Raw genomic sequence first — 19,857 nt, forward strand, 5'->3', positions numbered from 1 at the left:
ATATGTCGATGAAAATCAGAATGAATGTATGTATATATGTGTGTGTGTGTGTGTGTGTGAGAGAGTGTGAGAATGAATAGTAGAGGTGCTGGGGGTTGCAGGTTCGAATCCCACCCAGGCAAAATACTTGTTCTAGCTAGCTGTACATGGGTGGAGAACAGTGTAGCTCAACAGTAAAAATGACTTTCAGTTTTTTTGTAGAAAAGCATTTCTTCAGTAAGTACCTGCTTTTCATCACGTTGAGCGAACAGTTATGTTATTTCGCCAGGATCATATTCTTCAAATGACACCCATTCCTCGTTTAACAGGCTTGTTTGGTACCTTGATATCAGTCTGTTATGTAAAGTCCTGTTGGGAGGGGATTTCACACACACACACACATTTTCAGAACCGCTTGTCCCGTACAGGGTCACGGGGAACCGGAGCCTACCCGGCAACACAAGGCGTAAGGCCGGAGGGGACACACCCAGGACGGGACGCCAGCCCATCACAAGGCACCCCAAGCGGGACTCGAACCCCAGACCCACCGGAGAGCAGGACTGTGGTCCAACCCACTGCGCCACTGCGCCACCGCACCCCCTGGGAGGGGATTGAAAGCCATTATTTCTTAGGGAACCATAGCTCGTTAGTGGGCAAAAGATATGTCACATAAAATCCATTTAAACATAAAAGGTGTTTTTATGCAGGGAAATACCAAAATATGTGGTAACATTTGTAATAATGGGGGGTGTGGTGGCGTGGGGGGTTTGATCAGTCCTCACTGTGTGGTGGGTCTGGGGTTTGAGTCCTGCTTGGGGTGCCTTGCGATAGATGGGCATCCCATCCTAGGTGTGTCCCCTCCCCTTCGACCTTGTGCCATGTGTTGCTGGGTTAGGCTCTGGTTCGCCACGACCCCACTCGAGACTAGGGGTTGTTAATTATGGATGGATGGATTTGTAGCCATTATTTCTAGCTTGTTTTTTAATGTTATGTGTTTGTTTCTTTTATTTCTTGGTTATAGCACTTTGGAATTTACCCAACATGGACCTGCTGTGACACACAGTACATGGTCCACTGGACGGGGGCATGTTGAAAATTTAACTCACTGGTATTCATTATATAAAGAAATAAAAGTTCCAAAGAACGCTTTCTAGGTGCCTCTACAAAGCATGTGGGTGCTCTGTTGTTAGAGGCGCTGTGTAGCGTTGCAAACGAATCTTTGACTCTTGATGATCTTCATTTGACTGTGAGATTAGGGCTTTATTTTTGCAAATATGAAGATTTTCATGTTATTAAAGATGTTGATGTGATTGTGGTGCCTGACTGCATGACCAGGGCTCTCTGCATGTAGCCGAGGCAGCATAAAGCAGGGTGGGAGGAGGGACACGTGGACGTGTGCTCATCACCTTTTGTTTAAACTTTCCTGGCAGTGGGAGGGTGTAGGACACCGAGAATGAGACCAGAGAGCCTATCCCCTGTTAGAGAGTCTCCTTCCCAGACTTACCTGGTGTCCAGTCCTTCGCTGTTATCCCTCTTCAGTCACTCTTTCTGTAAATAGCAGAAGTAAAACATAACGTTTCACACACACGCTTTGAGTCTGTCCAGTTTTGCTCTCGGAAAGAACACCCATTGTCAAAATGATCTAAGTGATGTGACAGGGTCATGGTACTTACCCTGAAAGGCTCCAGTAAAATTACCCAAATTAAGTAAAATTAAGGTGTTTTTTTACACTCTTACATTTTTGTGTTCTGGAATTTTCTCAGATTTTCCCATCAATGTTTTTTCCCTATTTACTTTGTTGTCATTGTGTTCAATGACTGCTCTGAAGCCATAATCAGGGGTGGGATTTGTGTTGTAGGGAATCACCTATGTGGGGACCACATGCACGTGTGGTTTTACTTGTATCTTTGTTAAGATCACAAGCACTGCATCTATGGAAATAAAATGACCACATAAATGGGAAAAAATGGCACTGTACTGAATTTCTAAGCCTGTTATTGTGGCACTCAGTATGGATCCATTACTTATTATCATATGGAAATTTTTACTTCACAGTTCGATTCAGTCTTTTTGGCATTTGAGTCACAAGTTTCTTTCCTGTGTTCAGAGACTAATTGTAAGGCTCCAGTGTCCCTCTGACAGAGAAACAGTCCTCCAAAGACACAAGACCATCACGTTCCATTTCAAATACCCTTTATTTCAGCCACATTAAACTCGGTATTCCTTATGAGTACAACAATGATAACATGATGCTCACAGACGGCACTTATTTAAACACTGTACCTGCGACTCTGTATGTGTTAGTTACATACATGTCCACAAACATTCAGTGCAAGAACCCACATTTGGAGATATTTGTGATTTCTACACTGAATTCAACAATAAATTGTCAAAAAATAAAGAGAGATGATTTTCACCAATATTAATTGACATATAAACATGCCAAGGAATTCCTTTAGGGTCCAAGGAAATTTGTGACAAAGCAATGAGAAAGCTTACCTTTCTATCTGAATGCAATTATAATATGCCCCTCTTAAGCACTTAAAAATAAGGCCTCATTTCAGCAGTAATAACACTCTCTTGCTTATCATTTTGCAGGCCCGTTCTTTATGAATTGAAGTCCCTTGAGGCAAGATAATTCGAAAAATTCAGAAAATTATACATAGCGTGAGCCAATAAACACTGCAGACGAGGAATCTTAACTGCTCTTTAGAGTGCACCGATGCCTTTAAACACTATACAGCAGAGTAAACGCCTTGGCCTCAGTCCAGTTTTAGAAGGTTTGTAGTGAAACAACAGAGAAGGAAACCTTTGGTCCAGAATGACCGTTAATATTGACTCCCGTTGTTTGCAGTGTTTAAATCCTGTTGCTACAACAGTGCGCAGTAGCTGTGGACAGCAGTGCAGGTTTGCCATGGGGTTAGTAACTCAACCTATAGTACATAGGAACACAGTCACGTTTTCAACCAGAATGCTACAGTTTTTGGTCCCACAACACATAATACTGAATCTTTCTTGCAGTTAAACTCTCCATTTACACAAATGCTTTGGTGAAACAAATTATAAAAAGGAATAAAAATGTTCCCACTTCTGAATTTTTCCTTTTCAGGAGGTATGCCCTAGAAGCTCACTAACTTGTACCTAACTGACTCTAGCAATTCTCTTCACAAACCAGAGCAATATTTACTGAACTTTCTATTAGCCCTTATGGTTACATAGAACTGACATTTTTCTCATACAGCGCCCAGTTACCATACGAGTCTCAAACACACAGGCACTTATACACACGCAGTCAATTGTCTGTGATTTATATGGGACACTGCATGTCGGGTGCTGTATGCTCATCTTTAACATGCATTGGGGAGGCTACACACGAATCATCAAGTGATGACTGTATGCATAAAGTACAATGAGAATATGACAAGCCTGCACGCGACACAAGTAAGATGACACTGTAACTCCTGAAATGTGCAATTTCACACAGTGTGGAACAATGACACCTCTGCAAACTATCACACAGATGAACATAGCTGCTGAAAACTGTAGTCAGCGGGAATGAGTGAAAAGCATCCACTCATGGTATGAATGAACTTCTCCTCTGGAACATGTCTGAGCGTCATGCTGCCAAGTACCTACAACTACACGACACAAGCTTTTAAGAAGGTGGAAAGAAAATCCAAAGTACACCTGGTAAATACAGCTGAATATATTTGTTGGAGAAACTGACTCAGCCTGCAAAACTCATAGACATCTGGCAAGTTAACACAGTAAACACAGACTGGGACTGGTGAAAAAGGTGTTGTGTATTTCTTCACTCAGCAGTATATGAATGCATTTGGATTTCATGGGGAGTTGGGCTACACATTAATTTCTTCAACAGTAAAACGCAGACTGTCCAGCAACAACGTGACACGTCCTGCATGATGAGGAGGGGTTGGTACTCTGGTATCAGTCCTCAGTCAGCTTTTCTACATGTTGCCTGTAGAACACTACCTAGCAGACTTCCTGCTGGGTGGGTGTCCTGGCCCCTTACACGTGTCCTTTGGCTAAGGAGGCTGGGCTTCCCGGTAGACCACATTCCAGGATGTGAAGCCATCAAGGCGACAAGTACGTGAGGGAGAGCACACCGGACCCCAGTTTGCCCCGGTTTTCTTGTTCCAATTCAGTCCCTTTGTACAAGCACTCTTTACTGCTCACTGCCTTTTTGCAGAACTCCCCACACGTCCAGGGCCTCTTTGCCCACGCTGTAGCTAGGGAGCACCATGGGGCTCAAGTGTCTTAGTTCTTAGTCGCAACACTTTATAAAATGATATAACACTTGTTGTTTGTCCTCTTGAAAAGTATGTTAGTTCTGGAGAAGAAAATGTTGCCTTTTCTGTCTAGTCTTTCTGAAAAGGCTGTGATGTCGATGGAGAACTTTGGAGAAACGCAGCTGATGCAGTAAATGAAAGCAGCCTCACTCTGAACAACAGCCTGCTCCAGTTTCACACCGTGGCAGATTTGGAAAGGCCTTCTCCACCACAGCTCTGGCAGATTGCTCACATGAATAATGAACTCATTGTTAATAATGCATTCGACTCCCGTTTGCTTCACAATAACAAGTTGCTCCAGCAACAGAAACCACCAACTGCTCCCTCTTATAAAAAAAGCCCACAACCACTCGAAATTAAATTTCATACCTGTGTAGTTAGGTTGTGCCAGTCATTCTTGCTCTTCAACAAGTTTCAGCAGTTTTTAGATGTACTGCATTTTTTCACAGCAGAGTTTGGGAATATGTTGTGTTGCAAACAGGAAGGAAGAACAGCAATTCCTGCTTGGTTTACATATAATTCCACGGACTTTACATCCACCTCAGGAAGACCAACAGGGAGAACAGCCAACCACTCGTGCATATAAGCCCTCCTCTCACTTAGCTCCAAATCCACCACATTTGTAACATTTCATTGGTACTGCTGGCGATCTGGTCTAGATCAGCATACTTAGCCACTGAGAAAATCAGGAAACGTAAATGTGTGCTCTTCAAAACAGAAAATCTATGATAGTCTTTGCTAAGGCTGTTCCCTGCAAAAGTGAGAATGGTAGGAGACACGTATTTTCTCCACGCTTGCCTGTCAAACACAGACAAAAATTGATATTTCAAAAACTGGGACTGGTAGGTGATGCTCTCTGCAAAAGTGAGACTTTGTGCTTATATCTCTGACCAGATCTCCACTGCTGGAAGGGTGATGTGGACCCTAGTCAAGGGGTATCAGCAAATCACAAACCACTAGGTAGCGCCACATAGCCTCTTATCATTACAGAAGATGGAGTCTAGTATTCGTGCTGATGCTCAGAACCATGAACAAACATTTAAAGATAAAAGAAAAAGACTGACAGGTCACAATTCCTAGCTCTCATGTCCTGCATACAGTAGTGCGAAATAAACTAACAAGCAGTGTTTAAGGGAACAACGAAGTAAACATACACATGTATGCACTTATATCTTCCTAAAGGAGATCACCTCTCTGGGATGGAATGGTACACACAGCGGATAAGTGGTAGACGTTGAGTACACGTTAAATGTTTAATACACAGAAACACTGATTGGCTACAGGAGAGTAATGCAGCACATCAGGGATATTCCCTGTCTAGTGCCACATTGAAGTTCTCGACCAGAATCGCACTGCTGGTCTCTCTGAACCAGGCCAGTTCTCGTGGTCATAAGTTCAAGTGCCTTTGTCTCCGAAAACTAGGCCAGGCGGAGGGAGAGGGTTACTTCCCCTTCACAAAAGTCTTGCGCTTGCTTTGCATCTGTGTCCTAGGATAGACAGCATAAATATACGCTGTCAGAAAGTCAGTCAGAGCAGCATTATTCTGCTCAGTATCAATGCTGCTGTAGACCGAAACTGGATTTTTAAGAAAGCCAAGAACAAAACAAAAGGAACTGTTAGCAGACAATATTCACAGATGCAAAAGTTTTTAAATACACTCGACATGGTTATTTGTTAGGTAATTTTGTCTTACAATTCCAGGCGAGATGGCTGATGCTTCTTGGAATAAAAAAGTAGGAAGGAAAAAAGTTACTTTCACAATCCCTTTGTGAAAATGATGTAAAAGCCTTAAAAGTTCTCAGACAAAGAGAAATGACCCCCGGTAATGGTGTCCTGGGCAGGAGTGAGGTTCGAGATGAAGGTGGAACGAAGTTCTGAGTTGCTTCCTTCCTGCTTCAGCAACAGGGTCAAAGGTCACAGGACATTCTGCCACAGTCGTTTTTTTTGTCGTCGGTGGAGTTAGTGTAGCTGTTGGGGTAGCCTTCAGGCTCAGAGGAGCGAGGACCTGGCCCATACAAGCCAGGTGCAGGGCCAGGGGGATCCTCAAGACTTGTTTTCATCATACAGGTCCAGCGAAGCCTGGAGGTCAGGCAGCTCCATTTCACACACCACATTGCGAGGGGAAAGGGAATTCCGACCAAAGAAATTGCCACCTACAGAGAAAGGTCAGAAGAACAATAGTAAGATTCAGAAAAAAGAAATATTGTTAACACTGAAATTATTGAGGCTACAATACTAAATATATAGCTACTTCAAATGCATTTTAAAATACTCTTGCAATAAAACTATTGTAGTTACTATAATGTGTAGTTTCAAGATACCAACGGACATATCCAAAAACAGTGACAGTAAAATACTTTCACAAAACATTTTTATAATAAACACACTGTTAATAAAGGTGAACATCTCAAACAAAGTAACAGATTTGTAAAAACATCTATTTCAGTATAAAGACATTAAAAACACAAATCACAGTTCATCAACAGGAAGCAACAATCCTATATAGCAAGGCTGGACAAATCCAACCCTTATGACAAATCCAACCCAAACCCTCATTTATTTTTTGTTCTAGCTGAGTTCTTAACTGTTCACTCATAATGGGGATACATGGTAAAAATCACTGCATAATAACCAGATGCTCAGTGTTGGATCTGATCAGCACTGTTTATTGGTTTGATTAGCACATCTTGTATTCACATACAGAAAAGAGCCTCACCTAGTGCCGAATCTGCAGCATTTGAGCTGCATTCTAATCAACTGGAAAGACAAGGGAAATGCAACCGTATTTGATTGCTGTTCGAGTGCTAACACTCACCTGCTTAAACAAGCATCTATAGAACATGTGAAATCACCCTGAACATCAATGGAAGCATTTAGGTTGGGGAAATTCAAAGTACAAAACACTTTAAAGCAGCAACATGCCACATGGGAATTGCTCATTCACACAGTGTAATAATTTGGAAGGTACAGATTAAATACGCAAGCATGTCAGTGAAGGATAAGGAGGCAGAGAAGATGGTTTCAAAGCTTTTTATTTCCCTCTATTTCTCTAAAAGAAAAACAATATAAAAATATTTAAACATAAATGTGTACAAAAGCAGTAAAAAAAAAAAACAAAAAAAAACAGATGACTAATGCAGCGACGTTCAAAAGTGAAGATCCAGGACATTTGCACAGCTGGTGATGGTACAAGTTGATTTTTCAATCGCACTGAACACTGGAAGAGAGAAGAGAGGAGAAAGCTGAGAAGATTTGTTCCCATTCAAAGTAAATAACTGAGTGAGGAAGCTGGACTCATTGTTGATATTAGGTCATACAGAAGGTCAGGTGTGTGTTGCTGCTATGGTAAAGTCCATGAGAATTTATGTGTATGACTTTCTGCAGGCTCAAACCTGGGGTGAACACTAGGGCTCATCAGTAGTGTTTAGTGGTCATAGTTTCAATGTAACAGGTGCTGACAGAAGGGCCCTGGAGTCCATCGGAAGTGGGGTTTCTGTGTTTCTGAGGATGCGAAGGGGACAGCACAGATACTCACTCAGTATAGGACAGGCTCGTGATGGCTTTGATGATCATGTAGCAGAGGGTAAGAGCACTGAGCAGGCCGAAGCTGGCGATTATAAACCATTCTTCTGTCAACAGAGGAAAGCAGGGAATCATTTGGGGGGGGGGCGGCTGAGCAGTGGTGAAGTGGAACCCCATAATATCCGAAGAGGCTGAGCGCAGAAACAGGAAGTAGATAGACAGACCCCATTCTGTCCACTGCAGTAGTGGAAGAAGAGGAGCATAACACACAGCGTTCTGAACAAGGTTAGGCAGAAAGATCAAGATGTACCTGCACATACCTGTGACATAAAACAAATACAGGCATACAGATGCACACTTCGGAAACATACAGAGAACACACACACTCAACTCAGGACCACAAAGATGCTGCAGGTATACAAGACCTCCACACACTCGAGACAGGAAAGACAGCCAGTCACCACTCACTACAGGATTGAGAACAGCAATAATGTCTATTTCTTCAGCTGGGCATTTTATAAGATGTTCAACAAGAATGCTCAGAACCTCAGACAGGATTCTCTGTCTATCAGAATGCTTTTCAGACCCACAAAGAGCAGAAGATGGCAGAAAAGACTGGAATACCTCAAGTGTTAGATGGCATCCGAAATGCCTTCTTTAGCATCTACTGAAACTTCTAATCAGTCCTCCAAAAAAATAAAACTGCTAATTTCCATTGTAACATTTGGACTGTGATGTCTGAAGATGGCTTTGATTTTTGTGGAAGAAAGTGAAAGTATGGCATTCTTGCATGTACAATTTCTATAGTGTGCTTGTGAACTGTGTGCACATCTGCAACAAACAAACAAGCAAGCAAAAAAATGTTTGTATTATTTCCAGTGTATTTGCATCTGTATAGATGCACTTAAATCCTTTTTGGGCTTTGTGTGTTTATACTGCACGTACAAGTATATATGTACACATCTGTGATGCCACTCTTCATCTACGGTAAATTAATGTATTTCTCATCTTCACTTTCTGATGAAGTCTGATAGAAGTGTGTCCACATGTCTACAGCTGTTCTTTTTTCTGTGGAGGAGGAGCAGCCTATGGTGTAGGCCTAGGATGAAAGCTGTAGACAAAACAAAGCAGCGAACAGAGCTGCTCAAACCCTCATTCAGTGGCATTATAAATGTTCATTATTGCCAAGTAGAACCTTTCCCATAATGCATTAACCATAACTGGCTTCAAGACTCTTTTCATTTCATGGACATCACAGGTGTGCTTTGCACATAAGACAAATGACTGGGGCAGTACAAGAGAAATGCATTCCTCTGTGTGTCTGTGTGTGTGTGTATGTGTGTGAGAGAGAGAGAGAAAAATGCATCTCTTTTAATGGACCTTTTATGTATCCGAAAGATAATTCTTTTATGGTTCCTTTATTTCATACATAAAATTCACTGTTGAGTTGGCTTATTTACATTTCCCTACACACTCACATACACTACTGGATTACTACATTTAGAGTGACCAATTAACATGAAAGATGTCTTTGGACTCTGTGAGGAAAACCCACCCAAATACAGGGTTGCCATGGGGGCCATTTACACATGGAGGAAATTTCTGTATATTTATTCTACGTATACTGATGCTTTAACCCACCTCTGTTCCTCCCTTGACTTGCCTTGAAAACCACACGAGTGATCACTATGGGTCAGGTTTGACTCGGCACCATGCATGCATGCATATTAATGCTTTATGGTGTCTAAGTGATTACAACATATTTTATAAAGATTATTGTTGTTTTATTAACTTCTGTGTCACAGCAAGTGATGTACCACATCCCAAAAGATTTATGTGGTGACAGAATTAGACGTGGGTTTTGACTTTACAAGCAGTGTTAGCAGCAGACCAATGTAAAACACAGACACAGACGCACGCACGCACGCACACACACACACACACAAAAATCTACCCACCCACCCACAATAAACAATTCAGAATCACCAATCCACCTGAAACACAACACTGAAGTATCAAGAGGAAAGCCAAATTTTAATGGCATAGTATGCAATACCTATAAAAGAGCTGAATAAACAAAAGTAAACAGCCAAACGGCATTAGAGTAATTCATGAGGGAAACTGCCTTTTGATGTTATAATGATCAGTGTTAACTATTGAAGTAACTGTGTCCATTTCAATTGGGTTTTATGATATTTTATCATAGATGGGTGTCAGTTTTCAAGCTCAGGAATGCATAAAAATTTTTTACTGTAGAAATTATTGGTAATTACATCTGTGTGTTATTGTGTCATGGATGATGAAATCTGATTTGTTTGATTATGGAGGAGCTGGGATTCCAAAGCTCATCATCCCTTCCCCTTCACAGCACTCTTAATGCAATGGAACTAGAGAGATGCTATGAGCATCAAACTCATTTCAATAGTAGTAACAGCAAGACCCTTCTGAGCCTGATAGGAGCCAGAGACAAAGAGGAAGTGATTCCCTGAAGGTCCACACAGGGTAGAAGCACATGTGTGTACGAACATGCACGCAAGGACAACTAAATCCCTTTGTTTTAAGAGCATCTGCTCAACTACAGCAACATCAGCAGGACAAGAAGTATAACTGTAACAACAAGGTCAGCTGGTAGTCTAGTGGTTAGTGCTGCTGCCCGTGGATCAAAAGGTTGCAGGTTTGATTTTTCACCTCTGCCTGTAGTACCCTTGAGCAAACTACTTACCCTAAATTACTCAGCTCTATAAATGGGTAAATAATTGTAACCTTAACATTGTAAGTTGCTTTGGAGGAATGCATCAGCTAAATGAATTAAGGTGATGTAACTGATCCTGCCTCCTGCAGACATGCACACACAAATAAGCACACAAATGGCAAACTAATAAGGAGACAAAAGCAAGATGATAAAATCCTAAACACCCATTTCATTCCATGCCACCTTGAAACCACAGTGCTTGTTCATGGATACTTAAGAAAAATATCCATGAAGAACTTTGCTTCTTACCATCTCTGTCATTTGGCCTTTTTTGAACCCTTTAATGAGAGCTTGTGGACAGAATGCATCAATTGGCTCATGTCCTTTCAATGTCAAGAAAACAGAAATAGAATAACAAAGAAGCAGATTGTTTTTTTAATGTGGAAGGCATGGGGTCCCCTCCAAGGAGCCACTGATAGGCATAAATTACAAATTCTGGGACACAACGGGTGGGTTGACAGGAAGCTGAAAGATCGAACCAGGGTGACCGAAGCATGAGCACAGGGGTCCGAGGAAACAGTGAGCAGGGGCTGGGGGCACTTACTGGTGACGGCAATGTTTATTTCTCCAGTGCGTGGGGTCAGTTCTCCATCTGAGGGGATCTGGGATGTCCCTGAATGTCTGAGGGGCTCCAGGCTGATTGAGTTCTCAGTGGACAGGTCAGCCAGTGCAGACCTCTGGCTGGCTGTCTGACTCCGGCCCATCCTGTCCATGTCAAAGGCTACATTGTCCACACATGGCAAGTTGGGCTACAAACAGAGAAAAAAGATCACTGTGGCTGAATGGCTCTTCTTAGAGACTCCAAAGCTGCAGTTTTCTCTAAACAAAGCTTTTAAAATGATGTTTGAATAAAATGTAGCAAAATTCACCAAGAACACAAAGAGATTGACACCTAGATGTTGAAACAAAGATAGTGTTGTGAGGATCATCCTGCCTACACTAATAGTGCGGTGGGCTCTGCACTAGGTGGCAGTGTGGGCCACCTCCAGTAGCCTTGTATCAACAGTGAAGCATACTGGGTGGAGTTTGTGTAGCTCACCATGATCCCCAGGGCCTTGAGGATGTTGAGTTTGCACATGGGGCAGGTGCAGTGCTCGTTCAACCACGGGTCCACGCAGATTTTGTGGAAGACATGCCTGGGAGATTGAGACAGGACTCAGTGAGAGGGCACACTGCTATGGGGATGCACAGCCAGTGCAAGTGGCTTCTGGTGCATTTCACCTTCCAACTATTTGTAGCCTCTAAGTAAACAATAGCTGGTGAGTTCACTATGAAACAGTAGTTGTTATCGCTGCACACACATGCACACACAAGGAACATGTGAAACAGGGCAGTGTCAGTGGCCTAGCTCTGCAATATGACAAACACTGCTGAAAAACAGACAATACTACAACTTCCCAGACCAAACATGAGTCTGCCTGCTGGCCTGTTACATTTGAAAGCATGATGTAGTAGAGAAAGGGCAGAACCCATGCTTTCTTTTTTGCAAAAAAAAATCTATCTATCCTTTCTCCCAAAAATGCTTGCATAAACATACAGTACAACACAAAAAGGAATCTAGATACAAATGTTTTAATAGCCAATTAAAATGTCAGTGTAACAGAATGCTTCTCTGCTCTCTGAACCCACCCTCCTCCATGATATTGACAGATGTTCACTAAACCTGTGAAAAGTTTGGGTTAATATGTGGTTTCCACCCTTTCTAGTTCTCCATGCCTGGGCTGGACATCATGCCCAGGTGTGGAAGATGAAAAGGTGGACCTGGCAGACAGCAGGTCTTAGTGGCTTGACTGTGGCTCGGAGAGCACTCTGAGGTCTGTGACCACATGTAGCTGTTGGAAGGTAAACTGCATTTGGAGACCACAGCTGCCTTCAGACAACAGTGTCCTTGTGCATAGAGGTCTGCCTCTGGAAGCTGCAGGAAGCTCCAGGGCTCATGTAAAGACCTATTCCTGAATGTGGAGGTGTGTCAATCTTTGAAGTTTGTTACAAAAGGCCTGTTTCTTTCTCAGTGCACTTCAGCAGAAAGTGATAGCAATGGACTTTCCAAAAGCACTGGATATAAACCTGAAGGGCATAAAAGAAGAAACCATGAAGTTTTTTCTCAAGAGGATAGTGCAGGAGCTACTGTTGAGAGCAACAAGCACACCATATGGTGTCCACAGCTCTATGTTGTATGCACATTCCTCAGTGCTACTGTGCTGTACTAGAGTAACTCTGAGCTCAGTGCTGTGGCTGAGCTCAGAGTTACTCTACCAAAATGTGAGAGATGAAAAAGTTGTCATAGGTAATTGATCTAGCTATCAAAAAAGTAGACAATATGTGCCTGTAAACCATGTGATTAACTAAGAATGTTAAAAAGCTGTTCAGCTGGGGCATCTGGTTATCTCAAGGTCACCAGACTAATTGTCACATCGACTGTGACAGATCAATCCAGGCTTGAGCAGGAATGCTGTCGTGGCCGTTTAATGTTTCACCTGCCGCTCTGGATTGCACATGACCACTCTAATAACTGGGGAAGTCAGCAAATTACTTTATATCCACATCACAGGGTCTTACTTCAAGTGTGTGAAGTCCATGAAAAATATGTGACTTGAGATCCTGAAAATTCCAACTAATGTCAAACTCTGGGGAATAGGTCAGTGTTGCCCACAGAACCCATAACCCTGCTCCTTTTTATTTTAGTTCCACTATCGTAATCTTCTGTTGATTGCATCAGAATCCACTGCACACAGTGCATACCATGCCTGCCATGACACCTCCAAGGCTGCGTCTGCATTTCTGTGGCATAGTCATAGCTAGTTTAGTAGCCCTATACACACTGCACTGAAAGTCAGTCAGTCTTGCTTTGTTGGAGAACTATCAATAACTACCACTTTGAATTTTTTTTTTGTCACACCCCATCACAATAGGCATATAGCTTCAGGAGGAACCATGGCAGTAAGGGAGGGACTGGAAATAAATTTGTTTCATCATAGTGGCTGAATGGCTAATCATGGCTATCTTTGTTTCACCTCTACACCAAAGAACCTCTTCAGAGGCACTTCAACCCTCACTATGTCTTGCATTTGTCCACCTGAATGTGTGCAAAGAGAGAAAGTGATCTCTGACCCTCTCATTCCCCCTTCTTCCAGATGTTGCCACAAACAGGACAAGCTGGACAGGGCACAGGCTCCTGGGACTGCCCTTCAGGTCAGCAGATGAACAGAGACTAATGATATCTGCAGACCAACCATCCTCACAGTGTTGAAACATGTGAGCAAGCGATACAGCAACATTTTTCAGACAAACATTTTTAGAGTGAGCGATGACGTTCCTGCATGTATGCACTGTTAACTGTTTATGGCCACTAAGATGTGGACAGGAAGCCTAATATGAGGATACTTTCTGGGCTCTACACTCATCTTCCAACACCCACTAGGCATCACACTCTCTGGGAACTTGAGTGGGCCCTAAAGCTTGGAGGCACTGGCAGAGTTGGGGTCACTGAAGGACCAGTAAGCATGTATGAAGAATTTGGGTTAATCTCCTGTGCCCATCTGTGGCAGTACATGGACCCCCTGCCTATTATTTTGAAGACATGTAGTGTTAATTGGGTGCCCTTTAATCTTCTTGGGTCAAGTACAGTGCTGTGGGAAGCCACCAGAAAATGGTCATCTCTCCCACTGTAGCTGCACCTGCCGCTCCAAAGGAAAGCTGCAGAAGAGTCAGTGCATGTGAAAGGGTGCTGAAACAGCTCAGTGCATGACAAATAGCTGACAGGACACCTTCAGACAATCACAGTGAAATATTCCCATGGCAGAGAGCATAACGAGGGACACCCATGGCAGTGAAATATCCCTCTGAAAAACTCTTGTACAGCAGCAGTGGGCAACTTGTTGGCCAATGACCACAAGTGGCTGTTTTGTAAAAATATGTGGCCAACTCTATTTGCACGCGCACGCACGCACACACACACACAGAGTCCTGAGTGGGGTCACGGCGAGCCGGAGCCCAACTTGGCAAGGCTGGAGGGGGAGGGGACACGGACGAGATGTCAGTCCATCACAAGGCACCCCAAGTGCCACCGCACACCCCCCCAACTCCATTTACATGAACCTAATAATATTTCTGAAATATTACTTTTACTGAAATTAATTTAGGTAGTGAAAATGTTGTTTCCTGTCAAGTTCAGGTGTTGTCTGCATATTTGACTTTGAATGTCAGGGATCAGAAATAAACTTATATTTAGTGCATTTTTTTTCCCAAGAATTGCATGGCTGTTTCTGTGGTTAACTGCTCACAGAAATGACCAGGAAAAAGCACTGGTTGCCCACCCCATACTAGAGGCACCCTCTGTCTCTCTGTGCTTTGTATGTTTCCATACACCTGAGATCATGTGTGTTATCAAGTGCAGATAAAGCAGTGCAGGACCAGGGACACTCACTTGCAGGGAAGTATGCGCACCACGTCGTTCAGTTGGTATCCCTCAATACAGACAGCACAGTGGTTGAAATCAGGGTCTGTTTCCTGAAGCAAAGGTGCAACAGAAATTGAGTTGAGCAAATTGGGTATTCGACAACCTGAAGGATTGCTGCATTAGCATGAAGCTGTGATCAGAGTCTAAATTATAATGGAACTCGGGCATAAGAAGGATTACATTTGTAAAAAGGCTTAAAAGAAACCATTCATGCCAAAGCTGACAGCCTACAGTAAGACACAGTCTTGTGAAAAACATAAATTTCAGAAAACCAAATGTGCACACAAATTGGAAGAAATTTATAAAGTTGATGATATCAGTAAATGCAATCACAAAAACACACTCAAACTTCTGAGTGATGTTTGTTTACTGAGCAGTTTTCAACATGTACAAACTCCAAAACAAACATTTTCATGACTTTGACTGTTTTAAAAGAGATGGACAAAGGAATAGCATTCACCAGCATATTCTCATAAATGAAATTAAAATCTTGGGACAATGTGTATAAGTATGACAAAAAGACACATTTAAAAAAATCTTGGTATACACAATTATTTTAATTTAGCTACCAGGCAAAATTATCACCATCTGTAAGTAGAGAAGAACCATTTTAGAAGGAAACAGCAGTGAGAGGGTTAAGAGCTGCTGAGTCAGCAGTGTGTCGCCTGGGTGACAGCAGGTGGCACACCGTTCTATTGGTCTTGTCAGTCACGTCTGCGGGCGGGCTGGACCCTCGCTGGCTTGATCGATTCGGTGCTGTATTTATGGAACACAGATATCCACAGAGCCATCTCTGCTGACAAGAGGAAACCCAGCCACAGAGGCAAGGACGTCCTCGGTCCCAGAGGAGGAAGGGATTAGCCTGTGTATCTTACATGGGAGGCGGGAATTGATGATTCCAAGGTGGAGGTGGGGGGCAAGGGACAGATGGGAAAGAAAAACTACAGGTGTATTTATAGCTGCTTCCAGAGACAGTAGTGATGACACACTCTTTCAAGCCATTTCAACTCATGCTGGTAATATATGTGGTGCTCGCTAGTATCAGTAATCCTGACTGCTGCAGGTAATAGGCGGGACACTGGGTTTTCGTGGATATGAGGTGGAATTTCTTCTTGATCCTTTTAAATTGGTGGTGGTATTGTGATTGCATTGGTGATATTTGCGGATATAGTTATCTTTGTGGTGCAGGTTTATTTGAGATGTATTTAGGGTGCTGAAAGTAGTGATTGTAGTTGGTGGTTATCATGTCTGGGGTGTTTCTTGGCATATGTGTGGTGTTACGGTGGTTGGTAGTAAGCAGAGTGTTGGGGGGTAGAGGCAGCAGTTACGTGGAATATGACAAGCATGGGGGGGTTTATTTAAGGGGTAACTGGTGTTTGGGTGTTTATTACAGATACTAATAATAATCCATAAGTGCCTCTGACTAAGAAGTCTCTTGTTACTAACATCATCTTCAACATTCCCTTCCTAAATAACAATGATTCTGATATCTAATGTTAATATGTTCATTATTTGCTCCTAGGGGGGTGCAGTGGCGCAGTGGGTTGGGCCACAGTCCTGCTTTCCGGTGGGTCTGGGGTTCGAGTTCCACTTGGGGGGCCTTGCGATGGACTGGCGTCCCGTCCTGGGTATGTCCCCTCCCCCTCCGGCCTTACGCCCTGTGTCACCGGGTAGGCTCTGGTTCCCCGTGACCCCGTACGGGACAAGCGGTTCTGAAAATGTGTGTGTGTGTGTGTGTGTATTTGCTCCTAATAGCCGGCAGACTTCGGGAAAATTACATTGAAAAATTTAAATAAAAAAAGAAAAACTGGTGAATCATTGCAGACCACTGTTATATTAAGTGTAGATCACAGCATGGGCAGTCTTTACATCTATACAGAATGTGCCTAAGTTGTCACATACCATTAACTGGATATGTAATGAAACACACACACACAGGGTCTCTAAAGCATAAATCTCTACAGAAAGAGTGTTCATGAACAGATGATGGCAGACCATGCCAGCAAACACCAGAGGGCAAATACAGAGCTAAATTAGAGAGTACAGAGTCTAGCTTGGAGAAACAAAAAAGCAACACAGTTCACTGAAAGTCAACCACTACTGAGTAGCTTCACTTTAAGGGTAGCAGCAAGGTGAAAAAACAGCCTATTTGACTGACCTTCAGAGTGGGGAGGTGTGTGAGGAACAGGTCACATGACATTCAGGTTGGACAGAGATATGCAGTAACAAGTTATTCAAGAAAAAGAAAGGAGTCCTTTAGGTTTGTAAATATTAAAAGAAAAACCAGTCTACCCTCAATCATTTCATATTACGCTTAGAAAAAACCACATCGATCCCTCAATATGTGTGAAGCAACTCTTCCCACAAGCCCAATATTCAAAAAGTGGCTTTACTGTACAAAGGTACATTAGGGCTTTATACTCTCAATAACTCCAAGGTCAAGCTGTAGCTATCACCTTTCAGCCTGGCTGTTTCTGAGTCATCGATGCATTGAGTGTGATTCAATACGTTGAAAACAAGATCTGTGTGCATGACTAGGACTGTGTAGCTTCTTTCTTTCAACTAGTGAGAGAACATCTAATGAAGATATCATTTTCACTCAGATTTCCGCAGCTTGCTGCAGACTGCACACTCAGTGTGTGAGTAGATCCTGCATCTATGGTCATGCAATCACCTCAGAGTACAGCTCCACTCTGTTTCCCCTGTTGTACAGCAGTGTCATCAAAACCACTTAGTAATAAGAAAAGCAGTTCTGAAGCCTAGTAGCAACCAAGGCTGTGTCTGGCTTGGCAGACGAACCAGATGAGAAAGCCATATTTCTGTGTCATGAGCCGCCCCAACTATCACCTACTGCTGACCCCCCCAAGGCTTCTCTTGGCCTCCCGCTCATGGTGAGTCACACTGATGAACATCCTGAGACAGGAAGATTCAATTTCTGCAGCGCACTCCAAGACTGATCTTTTATTCATGGGCAGTGCATCTGACCTTGACCAGGCTGCAGAAGACAGAGACTGTTTCTCTAATCGACTGCCCACATACTCATTTGATTAACCTCCACTTATTACTGTTTTAGTGTGTGTGGGGATTATGAATAAATAATTGCTGATGCTACCTATTGCTGATGCTTGTGGACTTGCTCCAGTATGACTACAAGCAAATTTCCATTCTTTGCTCTGTCTTGCAGGGGTTTAATGAGACTGTCTGCATTTTCATGTATGTGCACGCAAAGAAACCTGCTGAGACAAATAACAAGCACTCAGCTGAACACAGGTGTGAGAAGAAAGCCAAATATGGACAAAGATCAGAAGAAACTAGGTGTGAAAAATGGCACAGTGTCCTGTTTAAAAACATTAATGCAGTGGATATCATCTTTCTGAATCGCAGTACATAATTTTCAGTGCAGCAATTAAGTGGAATAGCCTAACTTCCACCCCTCATGCACAGTGTTCCTTCCATGGGGTACTTCCACGGTTATGATGAACAGCTTCCATAGTCAGTCACAGACATCCTCTTTTGTCTGCATTTGAAATCATTCTAAGAAATGGACCTTTACGCTGAAAGTGTTTCCATAAAAGTTTTAGAAGACCGCACAATCCTTCTTTACGGTTAACATGTTTCATAAAACTGGCATTCGCTGGAGTGTGATTTAAAGAACAGTGGAGAACGGGAGGGCTGCTATTTCAACCTGAAGAACATTTACATCATTAATTAGTTCCAGATTAGGCACTTTGTCTGGAAGCTTAATTGCTTAACAATTCATAGTACAACATTCAATAGTAAAAAAACACAATAACGCTATCTTTAACTGCTTGTTCAAGAGATTCAACCAAGAGTTTTTACTTGAAAAAGACATTTTGCTGCCCTAGGTGTTAATCAGTATACCGAGTTTCTCTACTGAAAACAACTAAATTCGACCTGCCTTGGTTATTTATTTTATCACTTTTACAAAAATGCATTTTAAAATTTACTTAAGTAACAAATATACTAACTCTGTCCTATCTTCTCGTTGAGCACTACCTCGCTACATAAGACCTGAGGAAGCCAGCCAGTGGTGACAAACAAATCCCATGCTGACAGAGGATGATGTCCATCTGCCATGACGATTGAGATGTTCCACGCCGAGCTGGGGATCCAAGATGTCATTTACCAACATTATAATTACTTGTTAAACACTAGCTTAGAAATTGTTACTTTCTAGAATGCCCAGGAGGGGTGGGCAACCACTGGCCCGTGGACCCCCAGAGGTTTTTTCTCCCTCAACCTACAGCTGGGAGTTTTTGTTCCTTTTCCCGGTGGCCAGTAGGTATACTTATAGCTCTATAATAAGTTCTTCATTATGGCAGCCATTAGTTGACTGTCTTCTTTGTTTGTATCAATTTTTCTTGCTGTATGCCTGTGTTAAAGTGTTCTGTGTCACCGCGTGAGAAGAGCACTCTATAAAAAATAAAATAATAATAATAATAATAATAATAATAATAATACTGGTATCCATAATCCTGCCATGCTTGATGACCACACACACACACACACACACACACACACACACTCTAAAACCACTGGTCCCAAGCAGGGTCACAGTGAACCGGAGCCTAACCCGGCAACACAGGGCGCAAGGCTGGAGAGAGAGAGAGGGGACACACCCAAGCCAGTCCGTCACAAGACACCCCAAGCAGGACTCGAATCCCAGACTAGCCAGAAAGCCAGCCTCGGCCAAACCCGCTGCACCACCGTGCCCCCGTGCTTGATGACCAGAGTTCCACATTTGAACTGCCAATTTAAGGAAGCACCCTACTACATCAGGATCCTACAGCAGAAGGTACTACACCAACATCACA

At 42.8% G+C, this 19,857-nt stretch overlaps 1 protein-coding gene and 1 long non-coding RNA gene across 6 annotated transcripts in view; one reads left to right on the forward strand and one right to left on the reverse strand.

The window, feature by feature from the left end:
- Nucleotides 1-2,155: 2,155 nt before the first annotated feature.
- Nucleotides 2,156-19,857, reverse strand: part of rnf130 (ring finger protein 130) — a 41,567-nt gene continuing 23,865 nt past the window's right edge. For 3 of the 4 annotated variants that reach the window (XM_018737336.2, XM_018737334.2, XM_018737335.2), the window contains exons 6-10: nt 14,990-15,072; nt 11,603-11,699; nt 11,108-11,312; nt 7,825-7,918; nt 7,383-7,506 (exon numbers count right to left, since the gene is read on the reverse strand). In XM_018737336.2, the coding sequence (XP_018592852.1) occupies nt 7,491-7,506; nt 7,825-7,918; nt 11,108-11,312; nt 11,603-11,699; nt 14,990-15,072 (495 nt within the window). In that variant the 3' untranslated portion in view covers nt 7,383-7,490. Of the gene's footprint in view, nt 6,443-7,382; nt 7,507-7,824; nt 7,919-11,107; nt 11,313-11,602; nt 11,700-14,989; nt 15,073-19,857 lie in introns of those variants that run through there. The other variant, XM_018737337.2, reaches the window with a different exon arrangement.
- On the forward strand, nt 15,815-19,067 carry LOC108925429 (uncharacterized). 2 transcript variants are annotated; one of them, XR_001965405.1, is made up of 4 exons: nt 15,815-16,085; nt 17,736-17,913; nt 18,207-18,337; nt 19,034-19,067. It is a non-coding gene; the product is annotated as an uncharacterized LOC108925429 (long non-coding RNA). The 2 variants fall into 2 exon arrangements; XR_001965406.1 differs by lacking the exon at nt 15,815-16,085 and adding an exon at nt 16,617-16,650.

The sequence above is a fragment of the Scleropages formosus genome, chromosome 13 (assembly GCF_900964775.1).
Source record: "Scleropages formosus chromosome 13, fSclFor1.1, whole genome shotgun sequence".
Lineage (NCBI taxonomy): Eukaryota > Metazoa > Chordata > Actinopteri > Osteoglossiformes > Osteoglossidae > Scleropages > Scleropages formosus.